At 34.7% G+C, this 24,335-nt stretch overlaps 1 protein-coding gene across 1 annotated transcript; it reads right to left on the bottom strand.

Annotated features, from left to right (window-relative positions):
- Positions 1-16,175: 16,175 nt before the first annotated feature.
- LOC126716560 (protein BEARSKIN2) lies at positions 16,176-20,473 on the bottom strand. Its single transcript, XM_050417373.1, has 3 exons — positions 20,225-20,473; positions 17,113-17,390; positions 16,176-17,030 (listed from the first exon to the last, which is right to left on the bottom strand). The coding sequence occupies exons 1-3, from the start codon at positions 20,385-20,387 to the stop codon at positions 16,371-16,373; spliced, it is 1,101 nt and encodes a 366-aa protein (XP_050273330.1). The 5' UTR covers positions 20,388-20,473; the 3' UTR covers positions 16,176-16,370.
- Between the last annotated feature and the right edge of the window lie 3,862 nt (positions 20,474-24,335).

Here is a 24,335-nt window from a genome sequence, read left to right as displayed (position 1 = left end):
AAACAATTATTCTTTTTTTCCTTCTATAATGATTTTAATTAGATAAGAATGATCTTATTTTGTAGTTAATATTTTCATTTGTAGATTAGGAGCTGTATTCTAAAGAATTATGTTCAACCATCCTTTATAAAGACACACCATGTCATTATTTATGACATTAGTAATAAAAACGATCGATTGATATTGATATTAATTCAAACGTTATAAATACTGCCTTACCTTATGACAATAGTAAGCTAGAAGTTTAGTTTTTATTTTATTTGTAAATTCTTACATTCATGGACTAACAAAATTAGTGATCTGCTATTTGCTCCAAAGTTAAGATTGATAGTATTATTGATGTGTACGTGTAGAAAAAAGTTTTAAACACCCAAAAGTGGATATGGTAGGCAAGATTACCATCATGCAATTGTTGCTGAAAAGCCGCCAAACTTAAATCTTTTTGTAAGTTTTTGCTTCCTTTTAATTTGCTTCTTCTATTTGATTTGTAAAAAAAAGTTGGGATTGTCAAATGATCATCGTCCCATTTTTGTTATATCTGTGGCCTTTGGTAATTTCCTGTCATTGAATTTTTTAAAAACAAAGTTTTGAATGTGTTTATATCTATAATTATTAATAGCTATGAATTTATTTTCTTATGCTCAACCTTTACCATTCCAATGTAAAGAGTTATTATAGTTTTTTGTTTGAATAGATCATATTGTTTGAGTTTTGTATTTTGGTTTATTATCATTTACTGCTTTCGTAATTTTCTACTATGGTTTGTACCTATGAAAAACTTTTTGAACAATTTGATGGGTCATTCCTATGAAAAGCATGATAACTAGGAATTTTGAACTACTTATTGCTTATCCAAAAAACACAATTGGATATGTACAGATAAGGAAGCATTTCTTAGAAAAGAAAATTAGAGTTTAAATGAGAACCCATATCCAAAAAAATTACTACTACCAGTAAAGGTTTTTTTTTTTTTTTTTTTTTTTTTAATGGGTTGCAAGGCTAAGAAAACTATGAGTTATGACACAAACATGAGTTATGAAAACAAGTTTGAGTGATTGTTTACATGTGAAGAGTATTAAAATAAAACAATGCTTCAGTGGGTTACCTAAGAAATCTTAGAATTTAGTAAGAATAAGAGTGCTAATTTTGAAAAAAATTGAGCATATGAGCAAAAATGATGTGGTGTTTGGCTCAGTTATTGTGGCTGTGATTTACTTATTTGTTCACAGTTGGGATTGTGCAATATATTTTTGAAGAAAGAAAGTATAGAAAAGACAAACATAGGCTGAATGTCAGAGGGTTCAAGCGAGGTTTAACATGCATTGTAAAACAGGTGGTGAAGATTAGCCCTTTTTTAGTAGGATTTCTAGATGTTTCTTGCATGTTTATAAAGCTTGCCAAGGTGGTGAAGGAAAATTTTTAATTATTCAATTAGGAAGTAGTTTTTGTTCTCTTTAACACTCCTTCCATCAAGGAGTTTAATTGGAAGTTACTTCAAAGTGTTATTCACCAAATGACATTCTAGGTGGCTTTCACAAATAGATCCTCCCTACCCTTCATAGTGACAGCTACACCCCTCCCTCACTACCACTCAGCCAACACCTTTCCCTCGACTGCTCCCCTCTCTTCCACTGCCTTTCAACCAGCCACCTCCTCCACTCATTGGTTTCTTTCCATCTCCGTTCCCATTCCCCTCATCTTTTGGTTTTTTTTTTTTCCTTTTCATTCCTTTTGTACACCTCATTCTTCTACTCTGTTCAACCCACCTCCTTCAGACCTGCCTTTACAACCACCGCTATGGCCTAAACCAACCACCACAACATCACCCACACCTCTTACTATAAAATTGCCTCCCCCTATTTCAGCCCTTAAACTTTCTCCTTAGGGCAAAGAGGGCAGTAATGGTTCTTTTCACATAGACTCCAAAACCTTTTCTTTCTCGTTTGATGGCGAGTGGGTTGATTCTTATGCTATTCATGAATGTCGTCAGAATATTAAAAGTTCCGTGTGGATGGGTCGTAAGGGTTTGGAATGGATTCTTTCTTGTTTTGCTGATATTTGTGATTGGGTTCTAGGAAAGGAGTTCTTGTGCAAAAGATATAGAGTTCATAATAAGTTTTTTGAATTCCGGGGAAGGTTGAATAAGGTAGATATTTTTGTGGAGATAGCAGTGTATTATGGTGGAGCTCGTCGTGGTTGGGTTATGGTACCTGCGAGCACAAACTAGTCTAGCTGGCGCTTGTTTTCTAAAAAATTAGATAGTTTCCTAGCTGGTTCAAACACCATTTGGGTGAAAGGGAGGACCTTTGATGAAGCTGGTGGTGGTGGTCCGTTGGATGGTGGTGGACAAGTTGGGAAAAAATCTGTCAAGATCAGTAATCAGCGAAAGTTAAGGAAATTTGAATTTTCTAGAGCTAATTCGGGACTTAATGTGTTGAAGAGTGATACTGTGGTTGCTGTTTCTTCTATAAATAGCAGACCCATGTGTGAGTTTAAGTTTGAGTTGACTTCTGCTAAGTTGGTGCTGAGGGTGTCTAAATCAGTTGGGGGAAAACGTGTGGCTACTTGGATGAACCCAGATGCTCATCAGAAGTCCAATTATAGTGGGTCTGGTTTGTTAAAAAGTGTATCTGGGCTTGATAAAGCCCATGTAGTTGACCAAAGAGGTAAAGCCCAAGGGGAGATCTCTTATCCTCTTGACTTGGGTGAGTGTGACATGTTTTCAAAACGAGAGAGTGGTGGGCAAGAGATCTAAGCCACTGATGAAGTCAACAGTGATGCTTGAGGTTCCAACGGCAGTCTTCTTGCCGATATTCAGCTTTGATCAAGCTTCGGAGCTTCACACTTCCTTCCCGATGAGAGCCTTAGCAGATCCAGTGACCGAAAAAGCCCCGGCGTTAAGTAGGAGCTCTGCCGCTGTGGTTCTCGGCGCCAATACGGCTGTTTTTGCTCTGGGCTCAAACTTCGATGACCCTGGGTCCACTGGTGTTAGGGTGGTTAGCTCGGCGATGGCGGTGTTTGAGGCCCCAGGTCGAAATGTAGTGTCGTAGATCATTGATCGGAATCCTTGGGTGGTTCAAAATCGATTTTCTCCTCTCTCCGACTTGGGAAATGGGGTTGAAGATGAGTTAGTGGAAAAGGAAGTTCATGAAGTAGTACAGAGGAGTAATCACCATGATGAAACGACGCTACAAAGATCAGTGGATTTTGTGGGGGAATTTCAGACTTGTGAAGAGAGTAATTATTTAGTTGATTTACCTTTAGAGAAAGAATTTTAGACTTGTGGTTGTGAAGAGAAAGATTTTTGTGTGTTGGAGTGTGACCCTCTGTCTCGGTGGGAACCCAATGATCTCAGAGAATTGGTGCTGGTTCAAGACTCTCCAGAAGGAACTCAGGTGTTAGAGTCAAGGCCACCTTTGAACTGGGTGTCCCAGTTGATGAAAAATTTCTGTAAATTGGTGGGTTTCCCTATTGTGAAACACGAAGCTCAATGCTTGGCTCTGTTTTGCCTTTTGGAACAGGAGTGTCTTAAGGTGATTGAAGTTGGGGTGCCAAGCATCCTGCAAATTCAGGATCACGAGGTCTGAGGGAGCTTAATTAAGGGGCTTATCTCTAATGTTAATTACAACGGTGTCTCATCTAAGAGTAGGAGCAAAGTTTCTTCGACTGTTGTGGGGGTTGTTGGTAGTTGTAAATGACTTTATGACTACTTTCATGGAATGTAAGAGGGCTTAACAATCCCCGAAAGAGAGAGGTATGTAAGAATCTTTTAAAAGATTGGAAGTACGATATTGTATGTTTTCAAGAAACGAAAGTATCTTCTACTGATGTTACTTTCGTTCGGAGTTTATGGGGGATTCCTTTCACTGATTGGGCTGTTTTGAACGCTAAGCAGACCTTGGGAGGGGTCTTGCTAATTTGGGAATAGAGGGTTTTTGAAAAATTGGTTGTAATTGCTAGACAGTTTTTTGCCAGTGTCTTATTGAGAGGAGTGGTGGATGACTTTGTTTGGGCTTGTACAGCTGTGTATGTCCCCAATGATGATGGTTAGCGGGCTTCTTTGTGGGAGGAGTTGTCTTAGGTGCGTAGTAGATGATTTCAATATCATTACGTACCTTAGTGAAAGGCTTGGCTGCGAGTCGTTTGGCCCGGCTATATTTGCTTTCTCGGACTTTATAGAGAGTAATTCTTTAGTTGATCAATAAAAAATTTCTAGATTTTTCGTGTCTGGCTTTTGTTGATTAGAATACCAGGAAGCTAGACATGAAAAATCTACGCAAACGGTTTGGCCAGTATTCTAATTTTTCTATAAAGTCCTGGATCATTGTACTGAAGAATCAATTCCACGCATGTTGGAGTAAAACTCTTGGATCAGCATGGAAGGACATGTGACCGGGATGTCACACAGTGACTCCCAACCTCGACTGTGAATGAATCGGGTAGGTCAGTGTCGGCAAAGTCCGTCAAAATGACTCGACATTCCGAATGAACACCTCGTCGAGAAAAGTTCTCCAAGAAGTCATTTCGGGCATCCTCATCATGGAACCGAATAGAAGAGGGAGTAGGATCAGATGAAGACGATGACCCGAAATGAAGAGGGTTCTGGGACAGAGCAGACTTACGTTTATGTGCCATAGACACAACTAACGTAAACAGAAAAGAGAGGGCGAGAGAGAGACAATAAGAAAAAGTCCCAACACATTTCAAATATAGCAAGTATATTGAAAATAGAGTACGTATGCATGGGAAATGCATGAACATGTGACATGCAAAAGAAATTGCATCATAGGCTCAGCCTAATCCAATCCTACCAGCACACAATCAATTTGCACACATCTAAATGCATGATAATACTGTTATAATACTTATGTGATGTAAAGCATGAGATTTTAAACTCATTTAAGCAAAAACCCATCCCAAAATTTCAACAATAACTCATCAATTTTGAAAAACCCTAAAATTTTTCAAAAACCCCAAAACCTAGGTTTCACAACATGAAATGCATGTAAATAAGAGAAAAGAGGCATACCAACTGAAGAGAAAACCTTGAAAATGCTTAAAAATCATTTAGGAAAGAGGTTTGGAGTGAGAGAGTGATTTGGGAGGTGAAGAGACAAAGCTATCGAGAGAGAGATCAAGAGAAATGAGAGTTGGATCGCATAGAACCTATATATAGAGGTTTAGTAAATCTCGACAGATAGAGGTGTCGAGAGGTGTCGAGACATCTGTCAAGCCAGGTGTCAAGAAAACAAAGCGTCGACAAATGCAATTGTCGAGGATCTATCGTGGGACAAATCAACAAAAGGCTAAAGAAGCTCGATCGATCCACCAGTTGTCGAAAAGCTATCGAGGATCTAGGAACTTTCTCGATCGATCCACATAGATATTGAGAAGGTGTTGAGATTGTGATAAGAAACAACTTAAGATCTCGACAGATACCCAGGTGTTGAGTTTGCTTAAAAACAGTTTTTCAAGAAGGGAAAAACATGAATGCAATCAAGCATGCAACTCAACCATGGATCCAATCAACATTTTAAGCTTTCAAAATAATCTCTCAACAACAATTTGAAGCGCACACACACACACACTAAACAAGTCTAACCAATTTTATATTTCAAAAACAAGTCAAGACAGTTTAGTAAGCATACATTAACACATGTAAAACCTTGTGATGGCCAAATCACATTTTACTTGCACATGTATCAAGAGTAGCAAAGAGTGTTACGTATTGTGTGTGAAAAACATCACAAGATTGCATAAGTGTATACATGTTATGACGATTTGAGATATGAGAAAATCACTTTAACTCACACACAATCATACCTGTTTGATAGGGACTATCACCTTCGAGGTACATCCTATAACTCCTACATTTCCTAGAATACATGCTTGCAATCATATTTAAAGCATTTTGATTTTTTTGCTTTTTATTTTTATTTGCATATTTTTCTTTTTAAGCAAAGCATGCATGGGCATATAAGAGAGAGAAAAGAAATACTCGATTATGTTAAGCATTTGACATTCCATTTTCACTATGCCGAAGCACACAAATGTCATTTATGATTGGCGGGCAATAGTGGTGAGATGGTTATTTATGCCTTTCTCTTAGGATTTTCTAGTACTTCCTTTCAAAAAGTGTGATATGAGTGTTAAGTACAAGAGATCACTAACCTTACTTATCACAAACACAAGCCATAAAGCTTACTTGCTTAGTTGTGCATAGAGATGTTCATTTAAGTTACAAAAGATACAAAATTTAGAAAACTTTATTTTAATGGTCATCCAAGGTACACAAGTACCAATGTACACAAAAACACACACTGTTTTTGTATTTTTCTGATTTTTCAATTTTTTTTAATTTTATGTGAAAAACAAACAAAATTGAAAAAAAAAAAAAAAACAAACAAAAACATGTTAAACAAAGCAAAGCATAAAACTAGACTGACTCAAAACAAAAATAAAACAAACAATTTATGCAAACACAAAAACACAAAGGGAGAGAAGAAAGTGATAGAATCACTTGGAGCCCTTTTCCTTTCACACCTTGGAAGAACCTTTCCTTTGATTAAACCCTTGAATCGGTGGTGAGGGGAAAGAATTGAAATTGTTCAAGTTCGAAAGGAACATGAGGGTTTTGAGAAGATCTCCAAGGGGAGCAAGAGAGGATTGACGCGGATTCTGACTTCTAGATGCTATCATGCCATTGCTCTGTTGAGTGGTTAGCCACTTATAGCAATTTGGTCGAGTATGATCGGCAACTCCACAATGATGATAGAGATGTTGCTTCTTTTGTTTAGGCTTTTGAGAGTTAGCCTTCATAGCTTTAGGGTTTTTAACATCTTTCTTATCCTGTTTAGGGGGTGCTTATAGGATAGATTTACCCTTGTCTAAGTTCTCACTAACTAATTCATTTTTAACTACATTGTTCTCAATTTCAACATTATTAGTAGGAGGAACAAAAACAGTAGTACTAGCAGAAACAATACTAGGAGAAGAGAAATCATACCCTAAACCGGTTCGATCCGAAGTAGATTTCTGCTGACTAAGCATGGAATCTCTTGGGTAGAGATCTGAGCACCTTTCTCACAATCTTGGGTTTAGTAATGGTTTCCCCAAGATTGAAAGCTGAGTTCACTATGTCCTTGAGTTTGGCATAGAACTCATCGAACAACTCATCTTCCTCCATCTTAATCTCTTCGAAACTTGTATTAAGCCTCTAAAACTTCGAATCCTAGACAGCCTTAGTTCCTTCATAGGTTGTCTAGAGAATAGTCCATGATTCCTTAGCAGTTTCGGTAGAGGATATCTTCTTGAATTCCTCATTAGTGACTGCGCTGAACAAAGCATTTAATGTTTTGCTGTTGAAGTATGCTGCCTTGATCTTAGCTTTTTCCCAATCGGCCGATGCTTCCTTTGGCTTGGTCCAACCTATCTTAACAACTTGCCACACCTTCTCATCTAGAGACTGCAAGACAGCTCTCATGCGTACTTTCCAATATGCATAGTTAGTGCCATCAAATAAAGGAGGTATGATTAAAGACTGTCCTCTATCTATGACAAACAGGTGTCAATGGATCAACACATCAAAGATTAAAACCTAATTAGAGTGTGCCTGCTCTGATACCACTTGATTGGCCAAAAACGAATTGACCCCTTGTGATGAATTAATTGATTAATTAGCCAAGTTTATTAATTAATCAAATTAACATGCAAACGTGTGGTAGCACAAACAAATCACCAATAAACTAAATATGCCGTGGAAAATAAATTGACACGGTGATTTGTTTACGAATGGGTAAAACTAACATGGCAAAACCCCACTAAGTGATTTTAAGGTCACTACTCTCGAAATTCCACTATTATCACTACAAGCGGTTACAAGTAAAGGAATTTCAGTACCTTTTACCAACCTACAGTTGAACCCTTCCATAATACCTAATTGGACTTGTTTTGTAGTGACAATTTCTCCTTTTAATGCACGGCTCCCAGTACGTGATTAACCAATTGCGCGGATCCCAGTACGCGACTTCAAACACCAACAAGAGAAGGTTGTTGGCTGCAAAGTTTTTCAGTTCATCCCAACGATAAAGATCAAGAAGATGTTTTGTCACAAAACCCTATGGTGCACAAACGCAGCAACTTCTACAAGAACAATGAACTAGGGCAAATTCTGTTTCTAGTCACAATTTGCTTAAACAAACTTTGCTCAACACTTGTGCAACTTATGTCCACTTTGACGGCTCTTAAAATAATCATTTTATATATTTAGGATTATGAGAAAAGAAAACTCAAACACATAATCATAGATTAGAATCAAAATAGAACTGAAATTCTGTTTTTCATAAACCTCGACAGATGCCTATCTGTTGAGCTGCTGTCGAGCAGCTATCGAGCCATGGGGCTGGAACAGTTTCTTTAGCTCGATAGATGGCTAGCTATCGAGCTTTAATGACAAGCACTTCTTCAGCTTGTTTCATGGACATACTTACATGTCTTCAACACTTGATCTTGAAACATAGTTTCTTAAAGTATTAAACACATCCTAGATTTACCCAAATACAAATAAAGTGCATTTTTTCAAAGGATTAGCTAATTACATAAAATAGTGACATATGTTCCTAACAAGTGAATCACATATGTCCTAATAGCATGTGACTTCAAAATCAAGATCATGTGATCAAAAACTATAAACAACTCCCACATAACATGCACTACATAGCTAAAACCAGCAAAGTGTAGAAAAATAAGCTCATCCAAGCTAAACAAGGTACACAGGCATTTTATGTAAAGATAATATGGCCAACTCTAACTACATATTCATGATGTGCAATACAAAAGAAATAAAAATCATTTTGGTTTCAAAAAATTTTATGACCAAAACTAAAAGCACACATTATGCTAAGTGATTAAAAATGCAAATGCAATCCATGATAGTGCTTAACTAAGCTATAGAGGGTACACAAACAAGAAACATCAATTTCTTAATTAACCATTGAGTACATGTACAAACTAGTGCATACTTACTCACACAAAATCAAAAATAGCTTAGCACTTATATAACACATACTATTCAAGTTTCTCTACAATGTCAAGCATGTTCTAAATCAAGAGAGAGATATTATAATTCATGTCATCCAAAAAAAAAAAAAAAAAAAAAGAAACAAAATAAAATATTTTTGTATTTTTTTTTTTAAATTTCAATGTTTTTGGATTCTTGAGTAATCAAAACAATCTAAGAAAATAAAACAACCAAAAACTAAAAGAAAACATGTCCACAAATAATTGAAAGAATTAAATCAGGGACAAGTAAGTAACACTCACCAGAGCAAGTCTATTCTCACCCATATAGCACGAGTCTTCAACTTTGTAGGAGAAAATCCATGTGAAGCAAAGTGTATTTGAAGGATTGCACCAATCTTCTGAGAATGACTGAAATCCTGCAAATTCCTTTCATAAGCCTCAAAAAAATCAACTGAAACAATAGTGTCCTTTTTATTCAAACATTACAATCAAAAATAGTAAGACACTTAAAATTATCCATGATAACAAGGATCAAGGATCAACTCTAGGTATAATAACCTAAATCAAGTGCTAACCCGCTCTGATACCACTAGTTAGGTTTTTAGACCCCTGTAAACTAGATTGTTTAACCTCATTAATTAATCAAGTGAATATTTAGGTTTATTATTCAGATTTAGGTTAAAAGAGTAAAGTCATATCATGTAAAGCAGCAGAAAATAAATAACATAATGAAATGATTACCAAGGAAAATCAATCCGGTAAAAAACCTAAGGAGGATTTAACCTAACTATCCTCAAGATAAAAAGCAAATCCACTATAGAGAATCGAAGTTTATAATAAGACTTAGACTACTAACATCATATTGTTACCACATGTAAAACTTACTGAAACGACCACGTGCAAGCTCTGAATCCACGGACTCTTTCTCTATTAGGCTTTTGCAACACAAACACCCACACTTGTGATAAAAAACACAAACTCTCCTGTTTGTGACTCCAAGACCACCCTTGAAGGTTTAGATCATCAATACCTTTAATGACTAGAGAAGGCAGCAACTTCTACAACATCGGATCTTGAGATTCTTCAATGAATAACACTGGTAAAAGACACGATGGAGCATTTTGGGTACAAAACCCTAAATACAAAGGAGGCACACTCTTCTCTCTTTGAAAGCCTTATAAAAACCTGCTTAGGTTTTCCTTTATATACTAGAAGAAGTAGATCTGAAACTCTAATCCTTAATAGGCTTGAATTGCTGTTTGGGCTTAATTAAAATTCTGCAAATATGACCCTCGATCGGTTGAACTAGGCAAATTCTGAAATCTTCTTTCTATAGCTTACTTGTTCTTGAATCTTGACTTGAATCACCTTGAACATTGTCTAATAATACCTATAGACTCTAGGATCTATATCTAGACAAGTTTGTGTTCACGATTTGCCAATTGTTTTAAACTTTTAGAGCCTAACAATTTGCGAAACTCTTTGTCTGAATTTGTGAAGAAATTGAAATTTCCTCAAATCACTTCGTGACTTGGATAGGAGTGCATCCACTTGTGAAGTGAGTCACGAAACTGCCAGACACCAAGTTTTTCAACACAAAAATTTTGACAATTTAAGAAAAACTTTCAAAACAAGAGCAACAAAGATCACTTCCAAAAAAAAGAAAACACTAAAAATTCTTTTTGAGTTTGATTAACAAGCAATTGAGTATACACACATCACATTTAAACACGTACAATCACACAAATGAAATAGATATTCATTGAACATTAGACTTGTGTGTTGTGTGTGAGTATCAAGTATGAATTAGTCCATAGTCTAGCATGAAGCTTCAATAATCAATTCAATCAAGTCATACACATATAACACGAAGTCAAATGACTTATCTTACTTGTAGAAATGAATGTATATGACTCCCCACTAAAGTGTTTACATTGATTGAAAGCTTTTCATTTGGCTTTCATTTTTCATACTTTGATCAACACAACTCAATTTTTGAGCATCGATGCCATGAAGTTTTTTATGTTTCTTTGAAAAATAAGCCTTTGGTTTTAGCATTATACAATTTGAATACAATTTGCTCCACTTTCCTTAGTCTAACTAGTTTTTGAAGCAAGACTTTTTCAGCTCTTTCTCCTTTTAGAGATTGATGTTTAAAGAGCTTTTTGACAAAAATTAAATGTGAGGAGATATATAAGATCAAGTCTACGCATATATCAAGATCAATCAAGACCATTGGCTAGACATTCATGACAAGCTTGAAAATCTATTTACAACAATCAAACAGAGATTTCTAGATTTCACTCACATTCAATATATGTGCATAAATAACAAGCTAAGCTCATAAATATACTATGCCATTAAACTCTCATGTGATATGACACAACACAAGCGATCAAACATTTTGGATTTTTACTCACACAAAACAAAGGCAATAAAGTAAGATCAACATTAAAACAAGCTTTTAAATAAAAGGAAATAAAAGAAACATGCTAGAGAAATAAAATGATAGTAAGAAGAATGCACAAGATATTATGCATGATACTATGTCCTAAAACATTGGAAATATTAATGCATGGACATGGTAGATGAATCATGCATGAGTACCATTCTTCACCCACACTGTACGGGTGTTTTGGTGAGGTCTTTAGAAGGAGGGGTACAAGCAACATAATTCTCAAGCCACGGGGTGAAGCTAGCTAGGCATGATAAAATGTTCTTAAGAGTGGATTTGTGATCTTCTTCAATTCTCTGCATTTTCTTGACCGCACTCTTTGCTACCTTAGCATACTTGCCACAATCCTCAAGCAATGCATCATAAATCACTTGAAGCTTCCTATCACCTTCATCAAGGTATTCTTGAAGGATGAAAATTTCCTTTTGTCAAATGACTTCCCATTATTCTTCATCTTTAGAAATTTACGGAAATTCTTTGCAAGGTAAGCCACCTCTTTCTCAACATCATCCTCATTCGAGGATTCACCGGCTCTCCTTTGATAGTCTGAAGAGCAAGAGATTTGCTAGACTTGTGAGAAGGCAAGCCGAGCTCATAAGTTTGAAGAGAACCGACAAGTTCTTGAATCTTGATCTCATCTAAGTCTTTGCTCTCCTTAATGGCGGCGACTTTGGCCCCAAAACTTTCAGGCAAAGATCATAGAACTTTCCTCACTACCTTGGCGTCCTCTATCTTTTCTCTGAGATTAAGCTTGGCAATAACAATCTCATTAAGTCTACCATAGAATGAGTCAAACACTTGTCTTCACTCATCTTCACTTCCTCAAAACGGGTAGTGAGCATTTGCAATTTGGTGTCCTTGACCTTCTTAATTCCCTTATAGGTGGCCTTAATAATTTTCCATGCCTCTTGGGTGGTCTTCACATGAGAGATCTTGTGAAATTCGTCAGTTTAAACACTAGAGAAAATTGCATTAATAGTTTTGTTATTGGCATTTGCCATAGCAATGGCAACCTTGTCCCACTCAGCTTTAGGTGTTGCCGGTCTCACCCAACCATTCTCAATGGAGTCCCAAATGGTCTCATTAATGGCACATAGAAAAGCACACATGCGTACTTTCCAAAACAAGCAATTACTCCCATCAAAGAAAGGAGGTGCGTTGAAGGATTGAGATCTATCCATCTCAAAAAGGGTCTAGGATTACACAAGGATAATAAAATCCAAAAAGTGTACTCTCTCTGATACCAATTGAAAGCTTAAATAGTGTAAAACACTATAACTTGTTTAGACCCCAAATTTTTTAAAAAATAGCTTAGTTGCTTTTACTTTAACTTATCTAAGTGCGGAACAAGAGTAAATGATACGCAATAACTAGAGCTACTCTCTAAGCCATAATCACAAGCAAGCAAAAACAAATATGATGCTTAAAGAGTAAGGGAAGAGAGATGCAAATACAAGATAACACCGAGACGTATTATCGAAGAGGAAACTGAAGTACTGGATGAAAAACCTTTTTGCGGCCCTCCAAGCTGAAATCGATCCACTAGTGAATAAAATTGGAATACATGAATATCAAAGAGACGTTCTAAGCCTAATCTACCTGATGTACTTGAACCCTCCAAGTTCCAGCTACCAACGGGCTTTATTGAGCCATGTCTTCACTAGTTATCCGGATCCCGCAGTTAGCTCCAAATTGCATCCACCAATCGATGTCTTCTTCCAATGCTTCCCATATGCACAAAACTTCTCTCAGTACTCAGATTGGGTGAGGTAAGTGTTTGGGTTAAGAACCACTCAAGAATTTGTAATTGGGAAGGTAGGAGTAAAGGAAAACTATGATAAATTGTGTAAATGATTGTGGGTTTACAATCACTAACTCTCAAGTGTATTTCTAGGATTTTCTCTCACAAAGGCTCCTTGGAAAAACTCCTTACAATTTCGTGGGTAATGTGGCTTATATAGTGTAGGTAAAGAGATGAGGAAAACACACTTTAAAAATCTCCAAGCAGAGAGTTTCGCAGGTCACTCGTGTCTTGGTCTAAGTCGCAAAGTGATTTGTGAAATCCAACCTAGCATGAGACTGTTCAGATTCTAGTATGTGCTTCTCATGTATCCTTTTGCAGATTGTCCACTCGTGAGCCAATTGTGAATTCACTTTCTTCACAGATCTTTACCAAACTCTCACACTCAACCCTTACATTAAATCCCACAAAAAATATAAGGAAATGATTGAACAAAATACAATCAAATTTGGCATAGAATAAAAGCCAACATAAAATATAGTTGTAAGTCACAACTTTATAATTGGCCTCAGTGTGGTGTGAGCACTAAATAAGAACCCTTGATCAAAACACCATATATAATCCATACAGAATAATAAAGGCCAGGATTTGCTGCAACCCTTTATAATAGTGGACATGGCAATATGTTAGAATGACACCTGTCCAGTGTCAATTTAAAGAAATTTTCTGACAGAATAATAAAGGCCAGGATTTGCTGCAACCCTTTATAATAGTGGACGTGGCAATATGTTAGAATGACACCTGTCCAGTGCCAATTTAAAGAAATTGTCTGTTAACCATCTTAGCGTTTCTCACCCCTCTCTCTCACACATTCACACGTTATGCAGGATTTGCTGCAACCAAGTTTGCAGCAAATCGTTGCCCTAATAATAAACATTACATTGCAACTCCCAAGGGTCCATATTATTCAAGTCCACCTCTCTAATGGTAATTGATGTGAAATTTTTGACGGCCGATGACTACGCCGGTGGGAGTGGATAAAGCTATCGTAAAATGCAAGTCTATGGAATGAGAATAGAACGTAAATTTTGGCTGTAGTCTACCATTGAGGAAATGCTTCTCCTACATGCTTATATGGAGCGTGTTGTAGACTCTCCATGACAATATTTGAGCTCCATGTTTTTTTTAAGTCATATGAGCTCCATGTATGATACATAAATATCGACTATTCTTTCTAATTCAAAAATAAATAAATAAATTGAATACACTTCATTGTTTGAGCTATTTTTATTGTTATTATTTTGGTCTTTTTTTTTTTTTTTTTTTTTTTTTTTTTTTTTTTTAAAGGTTAAAGATTATGTTTTGAAGGCCAACATTATTTTTTTGTTAAACCCAAATTCTTAGAATTTCGGGTTTTCCTAAAAAAGAAAATGATGCCATTCCGGAAAATAAATCCTAATGTTTCACAATCTCAATACATGTTATAATTCATCAAAAATACATGTTATAATTAGGGGTGTAACTAAAACTTCATCTTTGGTGGACCATAGTAAGAAGTTTTTTTTTTTTTTTTTTTTCCCAAAATTAAGAATGGTAATAAAGCTAGCATATATCTATTTAGTGCTGACAATAAAATTCAAATAAAAAGAAGATGCATAATAATTATTCTTAACGCATTCAACTTAGTCATCTATGAAAAAGCAACTCAATATTCTTTAAAATTATAAAAATGATTTACGATTGATTTCATAATAAGTTTCAGTAATTTTCAATGGTTCTAATGCTAGGGCTACTCCAAATTTTCTTATATAAACAAAATTATGTTGTCATATCCTGTATAAAACCTAATTCCAAACCCAAATTAAAAAAAAAAAAATGATGAATTGATAACTATTACGAATCTACAATGAGAGAAAATATAGTTTAGAGAATATATAAAAATCAAATAATTGAAACGAAAATAGCATTTTTAATTCAACTATATTGAAAATACTCGATATTAGATTTCACCCATGGTTGAGTAAAAGTTCTACTATGTGCATCCTAGTGATTCTAGTTGTGCAAGGAAGACTTCCATATTCGCTACACCTATGATTGAGTAAAGAGCACCCTATCGATGATGGTAATGCATAATACTTGGATTGTAAGAAAATGAATTTTTTTAAAGGGGCAGACTAACTAGAGTGTAACACAATTGTGCCAACTTCAAACTACTATATCCCACACATTTTTAATCCAAGTTCAAATTTATATTCGTTTTAAATCTTAGATGCCTATTTTCTAGTGAAACAATTTTACTTAGAAAATCATTATGGTGCAAAAGATATGAGTAATGGACCATCAATATATTATCTTTGAGTGTATGAAAATCTTGCTACCTTTGAGCAACTTCCAACCAAGCTTCAACCTTAACAAAATTTATTGATACAACTTAATTTTAGCCTTTTTTGTTCTAGAATTTGCCAAAAAAACTATAAATCCTAATAAAACTGAGATTGTACAACACATTTAAGCTTTAATTAGCACTACTAATAGTGTATGCCTTTCTCTACAAAACATATATCTAATAGGAAAAAAAAAAAAAAACCTTATTAATTATAACTAGAAAGTGTTTGAAGTTGAGTAAAATCATCAAAATATGTCTCATCAATTCATATAAACCGACACACAAGAAAATTGAAAAAATGTCTCTCATGGTTTCCATCAATACCGGTTAAGCTATTTTGTTGGATAATCTTCTTTCAAACCCACCCCCTCTCCCTCTATACTTAATATCAGTAGTTATATGTGTCCACCTTCTTTTTTTTTGAGAAAGATGTGTCCACCTTCTGGTTGTACATGCTAATCCCAAAAATCAAAGTGAGTTCATTGTATGATGATTGGATTTAAAGAAAAGAAAAAAGCTATAATACGGATGGAGAGAAAATCTTACATCGAATCAATCAAATTTACTATTAAAATGTTCTGTAAACAATTAATGTGATAATGTTCGAATAAATGAGTAAAAAAACATAATGAAAAAGCAATATATTTCAATCACACTAGTATCGACTTAGATATTCTTTAATTTTTTTTTTTTTTTTCAGATTTGTTTGCGGTTAATTAGAGACATAATAATGTACGGCAGCTCTAATGCATCCATATTGATTTACCCTATTTGCCATAGCCCCAAAGGTCCATCTCTCCGCGCAATGAGAGCTGATTAATTTGGTGCGTAGACGATGCGTTTGCATCCTCAAACCTCACCCCTTTGGACGATTCTTCATTTCCAAGATGAGAAGTGACAAGGCGATCGAGCATAGTCCATTCATTAATGCCCTCATGATCATCTCTCCCAGCTGTTACAATTTGTTGATGAGTTGGCTCACACGTACCCACCTCTAAACCAGGCTCACAAGTTTGGTACCGGAGGCTCTCACTGCCACTCTCACAGTCTCTAGGGTTTGACATGAGTTGCTTGACCATGACAGGTGTGTCAGAAGGGATGGTGGAGTAGTCATAGCCGCTGCCGAGGGGCTTGAGGGATGGAATAAGGGGGTGGGATTGGAAAAGTGAGTATTGAGAAGAAGCTGCTGCTGGAATGTGGGTGTAGTGGAGTGCTAGTTCAGGCTCAAAGCTTGGTTGGTTACCGTTGTTGTGTTGTTGTCGAGTACTTAGGTATTGGTTGTCTCTGTGCATGAATGTGCGAGGTTGATTGGTGCTTAATGTGTTAATGTTGAGCTGTTGATCAGAGTTTGTGATTGAGCCTCCTTCATTCCCAACTTTGAATAGATTCTTTTTCTTGAACACTCTGCATACCACCCAGCCATCTTCCTACACAAATTAATGCAATCAATTAAAATCTACAAAATCATGTAAAACTAAAAGAATCGGTTAAAGTGAGAGAGAGAGTTACATTGCAGTTTCCTTCAGGATCATCACTATCTTCAAGCCTGTACTCATGCATGATCCAGTCAGTCTTCTGTCCGTGGGGAGCTCTCCCCCTATAGAAAACAAGCGTTTTCCTCATACCAATCTTCTTGTAGCTGTTCCTAATGCATTTATCCCTCCCTGTTGCCTTCCAGAACCCAGCATTTGTCGCTCTATTTGTTCTTGATCCTGTTGGGTATTTTCTGTCCTTGTGACTGAAGAAGTACCACTCGTTTTGGGGTGTCGACCCAATCTTACATCTCTCTGAACGTACATGCACAGCCAAAATAAGCAATAGCACCAATATCTTGATGAGCAACTTGTACTTTATAATGGATATGTAAAAAGTAACCGAATTTGTTTAGTGTTTTATAGCTTAGTAGTATAGTAGGAGAACTCAGGTTCAAATATTCTTATCCATATTACTGTTACTATCGAAATATTAATATAAATATATATATATATATATATAAATTGTTTTAAAATCTTGAATGTTTCCTATTATTCTATTACATGACATGTATCATGTTACTTCTCCTTGCATCATGTGAACTTTCGGCTAATACTTTTTTCACTCTTATCATTATATATTTACATTGTAAGTTGTGACTTGTATATGTTCACCACACGAGAAAGCCAAAATCTTGGAGAAAGACCAACTGATAATTTTTTTTTACTCTATTAGTGTCCTTGCGAAGAAGATGAATTAATAAAGGCATGTTAAAATTGTTCTTCACGCCAGGTTTAAGAATAAAATTTCTTGAATATCGTGATCTTTTATGGCATTCATTCAGTAGATACATTTTTTGCTTTGGAATCTGATTAGATGTGCATCCCCGATCAAAAATAATATTTTCCCCATTGCGAATACCATTTAGTTACAAATTCTGCAGCACAAGACACATAGTGGGTTTGATTCCTACATAATCACAAACTTCTTTAAAATGCGCATAAATAAGCACCCAGGATATATCATTGTATAATACTTTATAATCCTTAATAAACATCAAGAAAAAAAGTGAAAAAACATTCATTTCAATGTTTTAGTAAGAAGCAGTTTATACTTTTGATTCCTACTTGATAATAGATTAAGCTATAGCAAGATTAAATATAGTCAACTAGGTCACAATAGGCATTGAAATTATTTCATGGTATTTACACCAAACTAATCATTAGACCATGTTTGAATAATCATTGGACGAATATTTTTTAACTCACTATGTGGAAAATAATTAGACTATAATTATTTTTTTTAACAAGTTATGTAACTCATTAAATAGATGATGTGACTAAAAATATAAGTGTATAGTCTCTTTAAATACCATGTAGTGGATTGAAAGAAGTTTTCTCCATCTAATTTGGAGGTAAACCTTTTATATCATTATTACAGTGCACTAAATATGCTCCACATTATCTCAATACATGTTATAATTATGGATAGAATTAAAATTTCATCTTGGTAGGCCTAAGTAGAAAACAAAATTAAAATTAATAATCTAAATAAAACTCGCATCTATTCAGTGCTAACAACAAAATTTAAATTAAAAAATGCACAATAATTGATTAATTCTTAACTCATTTAAATTTAATCATCTATAAACATGTAGGTCAAGTTTTTAAGCTGTATTGCGTTTTGCTTTTGTTAATAAGATTGCACAAAAGAGAAAATGTGGGTCAACATTCTTTAAGATCCTAAAATGGTTTATGATTGATTTTATAGTAAATTTTATGGTAATTCTCAGTGACTCTAAAGCAAGAGGATACCCTAAATTTTCTTCTATAAACAAAATTATATTGCCATATCCTAAATGGCACCTAATTCCAAACCCAAATTATAAATAGTTGATAAATTGAAGACTGACAATGAGAGAAACAATAATTTTGAGAAAATGTAAAAACCATCAACTGGCACGAAAATACCGCTTTCACTTGGACTTTATTACTCAATATTATATTTTACCGACAAAAACTAAAAAAGATAAAAATATTTTCAGTATTATTTGTTTCCCTTTTTTCATTTCATAATATCGACAGTTAAACTTACACACATAGTTAGCCTCTACTTTCTTTATTATTATTTTTTTGAAATTAATAATATAATTAGGAAAATAAGTTATATATTTTGCAATCACAAATTTTCAGCATTTTGTAGTCACAATAATTGCGGATTTTTTTTAAGCATATTTAAATTTTTTTTTTTAAAGATTAGGTATGTATTCTTATATGTCCAAAGTAGATAGGTTTATGGCACCCTAAAAGTTAAAAAGGGAAGATAACACTTTTGATTCCTACTTGATACTAAATTAGGCTAGCAAGAATTAACAATAATTAATTAAGTCACCGCAAGTCATAAAATTAATTTCGCCAATGAGTAGACACATTATGTCATTTCCAATAATAACGTTTAAGATTTGAATTTCTCTTCCCACACATAGGATGTATACAAAAAATAAATTCATAAGATAAATATCAAATGTAATATTAGTGCTAGGTACATATAGACCCATGTTAAGAGATGCAAAGGCCTCAAAATCGTTGTATTCATATTATTGCTGCTTTTGGCATTTCCATTCATATTATTGATAGGTTTTTTTTTTTTTTTTTTTTTTTTTTTTTTTTTTTTTTTTTTGAGAATGTATCGATAGGGGTTTTGGTGTATTTGGAAGCATGAACTTTTAATTTAAACCATGGCCCGCTTTTCTTCCCTAATTACAATTAGTTGACTAACAGTTACACAGTTGGTATATTTTTTCTAAAATTACATGTATGTATTTAATGGCTGATTGAGAAGGGAAGCCATCCCCTAAATTTTAAAAAATTATGCAATAAATTATTTTAAAAAATCTTAAGTATGTATAAATTAAAAAAAATAAAATTATTATGTATTCTTATACATATGAAAGAGCAAATTAGGTAGGTTTATGACACCCTAGTTAGAATTCAGGCTAATGACAAAGCTCTAGCTAATTTGATTTTCAGAAAAAACTTCTTTCTGAAATCATTAGAGTGTGGTGATATATATATATATATATATATAACACCCCATGATCTAAACACCATGCAGATATATAAAAGCAAGACTAATAAAAGGTTTTTACCTTGCAACTCCCAAGGTTCCATCTTATTCAAGTCCACCTCTCTAATGACCTCCATATCAAACTTCTGAAACGATACCTTCTTCTTCAAGTAGTAGTGAAGCAGCTCTTCGTCTGTTGGATGGAATCGGAACCCTGGAGGCACACCACCGCTGGATGAAGCCATTACACCACAGTTAAGGATGGATCGAGAATATGTCAATTAATTTAAGTCTCTCTCTAAAGTCTAAAACTTCTTCTTTAAGTTGAGCAATCAATTTAATTCTACGTGGGGATACCGTCATGCATTGCGACTTATATATTACAATTGGTGTCAACGGAGAGTATGGTATTGGTAAGTGATGTGAAATTTTTGACGGCCGGTGACTACGCCGGCGGGAGTGGATAAAGCTATCGTAAAAACTAAGTCATTTTTTTTTTCTTTCCTTTTTTAATTTAAGAAAACGTAAAAAGTAAGTCTAAGGAATGAATGAATGATATAATGAGACTAGAAGAACCAAATTTTTAGCTGGAGTCTGTCTAACATTGAGGAAATGGTACCGCCCACGGTACCACGCTCTCTGCTGATTACCATACAAATGTTTCACCTATGTATTTAATTGATAAAATAACTGTTTTAAATCTTTAGATGATCCCAAGAAAATAAAAAAATATATAATTATGGGATATTTGATTGCTCCGAAAGCAAGGTTTGGAAAAATAGCTACTGAACTTTCTTGGGATTTTCATAATTGATTGGATGGCAGGAATTTTATATGGATATTTATATAATTTTTGTTGACCCTAATAATATAATGCTAGAGATGCAGTCGCCATAGTTTGGGCTTGCACATGTGAATATGACCTTGAGAGCATTCAGAATAATCACTTGATTAAAATGCACTCCTTTTTCTTCTTCTTTAATCTTCAAAAATATTATTCTTTTTTGTCATGGGTTCATACATATATAACTGTAATAAGATATGTTTTAAGGATATGTAGGTCTATTTGAGCTAATTTTCTTAATTTTTTCTACTCACGATTTTAGAGAATTGAACCAACCACCTTTACACAGGAAGAAGAGAGACTCATCTGAAGAGTTAGGATTTGTTTGATACATGAGTTTAAACAACAGTTTTCAATTTTTTTGGAAATACATGTGGGTGAAAAAGTGTGTAGAATTACGTGTAATGTTGTTTAAAAAATGAAAATATGTGTTTAAACACATGTACCAAATGGGCCCTTAATTTTTTACTACAAAGACTAAATTGAAAACACCCTGGGCCCCTAAACTTATTGTTGAGGGCTCTTTTTTCACGCTACATGACATTATTTCATTGGCAACCCATGCCACATCAATATATTATTGAATTTTGGGTAAATCTCCTTTAAAGCCCAAAATTTAAAGCCCAAAATAAGCTTATATCTTATCTAACTACATAGATTGAGCTCACATGGCCCACAACATCCTTACTTCAAGAGGCGGATTCATGGTCCATATTTCCTTTTCATTAATTGGGATCATAACCCCCGACATCATCAACATCAACATATAAATCGAGTTCAAGTAATGAATCAAAACTCATGGCCCATATTACCTCTCTCATATTCATGGAAAGCGACTTCTTTAACAAAAGCCCATATTTACACAAAATGACAACAAAGCCCAATGTACATCATCTCATCTTTGGCTCATGAGTCTCTTTGGGGAAGCTTTGGGAGTTGTGGTTTGGAGGGCAAAGAGGTATGTTCAGTAAAACTCCAGTAGTTTAAAGTTTATAAAAGAAACTTGTTGCTTGATGAGTCTTCTCCAACTCCCTGAACTCTGACGAGTCAGTATGTAGCGGGTAACATATGGTAAGCTTCTCTTATTACATAGCACTTAAAATAATAAAACAACCCATTGCTTTTTTCCTTAAACATATGGCTAAATCTGATTAGCTATCTTTAATCTTCAAATATAAAATATTCATAATATCTTTAATAACCAACTATCATCTATCATAATCAAACCAAATATTCTCCTACCAGTTGCCAGAGCAGAGCATTAAATGCTCTTCTCTTGCTCACCAAGACTAAGTCACAACACAATGTGATCTTGACTAGATCTCTAAAGCTTCATTAACTATCAATCAATCATTTTATTACTTACTAAAAATGTATTGTAATAGAATCATGGACCAAAAATATAAATACCCAAAAGAAGAAACCTTTCCAGCAAAATACCAATAGTGTGTTCATCACTTGACACCTGGCTGAAAGTGACATCACTAGCCATTTAATGCTCAATCCTAACAACTAGTTGTTATACCCAAAACAATAAAATATCATTGTGGACTAAATGAAGTCGCCACCTAGATTAAGTCTAGGAACCATAAATATAGCGCCCTTACGTGGAAGGACTAGTCTTACTACCAGAGTATGAGTTCAGAGTTTAGGTATAGGGATAGTAAGGTGTTAGGCACCTAACCCCACCCGATCCATGGGTCAGCTTTCAATTATTGTGTCTTACGTCTTAATCTCATTAAAAGCTCATTCAATATTGTTATCTATACTCACACACACACTAACATACATCTAACAATCAACATGGCATCAATCATCCCAGAAACCCTAACATACATCTATCATGGCAACTAACATCAAGCCTAGCATACATCTATCATGCATATCATATCATCTCACCGAAGGCAACAAACAACAAGATATCACAAGGGTAGAAACATAGACATGGCAACATCAAAGAAACATGTGATTTCATTCTAGACATCAAGAACACATCACCCAACAAAATATGTTCAACTCATCTTTAAATATATGTCCAATGCATGTTCATGTGGATGCATGACTTACCTTACTGCATCTCAGCACCTATGCATTAATGAATGGACATGTGAATGCATGTTCATGGTATTAAAGCGAGAAAAGAAAAGAAAGAAAAGAAAAGAAAACCCTAATATAGCATGTTAAAGGAAAGCAAACAATTAAACAGAGGACTAGAGACTCAAAAAACATAAAAAAAAGAGCCAAAACAGAGGCATATGACACAAGAAAATAAAGAAAAAGAAGCACAAAAACTCGAATTAAGGTTTTTGGGCTGAAGTATGCATGCGCATACATAAGCCTGCGTACACAGGCCAGTTGCATGCGTACGCATACTGCAAGCCTACGTGTGCATATAAAATTATGCGTGCGTAGACATGCCCCCAGAAACTGTAGTAAAAATACACAGAAACTAAGCATAAACAAAAACTAAAGAAACTAACAACCTAACATGCTTCTAATATTTTTTTAAAAAAAACAACCTAAACTAACAACAAAAATATCCAAAATAAACAAAAAAAAAAAAAAAAAATCTATTCCTAAACATGCATTGGATCTAACAACAAACAAGAACACACTTAACACATCAACACATGTTCAACAAAATATCCAAATATTTAACTCTCTAATCAAAATATGGTGAGACACAACAAATCAAAACTAAATAGAATCAAATCATATTTCTATAGAATATACAACATATAAATCAATTAAGTACAACAAGAACAAGTTATAAAAGATCCAATTCAAGGAAAAGCCATGAAGGGAGAGTCACCTTGCCTATGAAAACACACTTGATTGATATTTAATCGGCCCTTCGGTGCCTACAACACAAAGATAAAGTTGAGAGAACAAGAGAATTAAAGAATACAATAGTTTTTGATAATCACAACTCAAGAACAAGATTAGTTTTGAAAAAGGTTTTGAGAAATCAAATTGGAAAAATAGTTTCTGCCTTAGAACTAACTAAACAGAGATTTTTAATTTGTAAAAGACATGCAAAGGTGCTATGTGGGAGTTTTGGAAAAGAGAATTAGGGTTTTAGAGAAGATGGAGGCCAAAAGATCACTCTCTCTAGCTAGGGTTTTGATTGAAGGCATAAGATGAGTAATTATAAGTTAAAATTAGGGTTTTTGGGGATTTTTTATGTCTTTGAATGCTCCAAGGGTCTATGAGCTGGCCCACATCAAAGCATGATGTTTTTGACCCTTAAAATGAAGTTTTAAAACCCAGAAAATTGGACTACCCAGTTGTCCCAACTTCAAATGGTCATAACTACTTAATATAAGTCCAAATTAGGCAACATTTGTGT

This window comes from Quercus robur, chromosome 3 (genome assembly GCF_932294415.1).
Source record: "Quercus robur chromosome 3, dhQueRobu3.1, whole genome shotgun sequence".
NCBI classification, from domain to species: Eukaryota; Viridiplantae; Streptophyta; class Magnoliopsida; order Fagales; family Fagaceae; genus Quercus; species Quercus robur.
Note: the sequence above shows the minus strand (reverse complement) of the source record. Positions and strands in the feature narration are given on the sequence as shown.

Coding starts and splice junctions, on each gene's coding strand:
- LOC126716560 (XM_050417373.1), bottom strand. CDS start 20,387: ATGGCTTCATCCAGCGGTGGTGTGCCTCCAGGGTTCCGATTCCATCCA. Junction 17,391..20,224: donor GGAACCTTGGGAGTTGCAAG/GTAAAAACCTTT, acceptor ATGTACGTTCAG/AGAGATGTAAGATTGGGTCG. Junction 17,031..17,112: donor ATCCTGAAGGAAACTGCAAT/GTAACTCTCTCT, acceptor TAATTTGTGTAG/GAAGATGGCTGGGTGGTATG.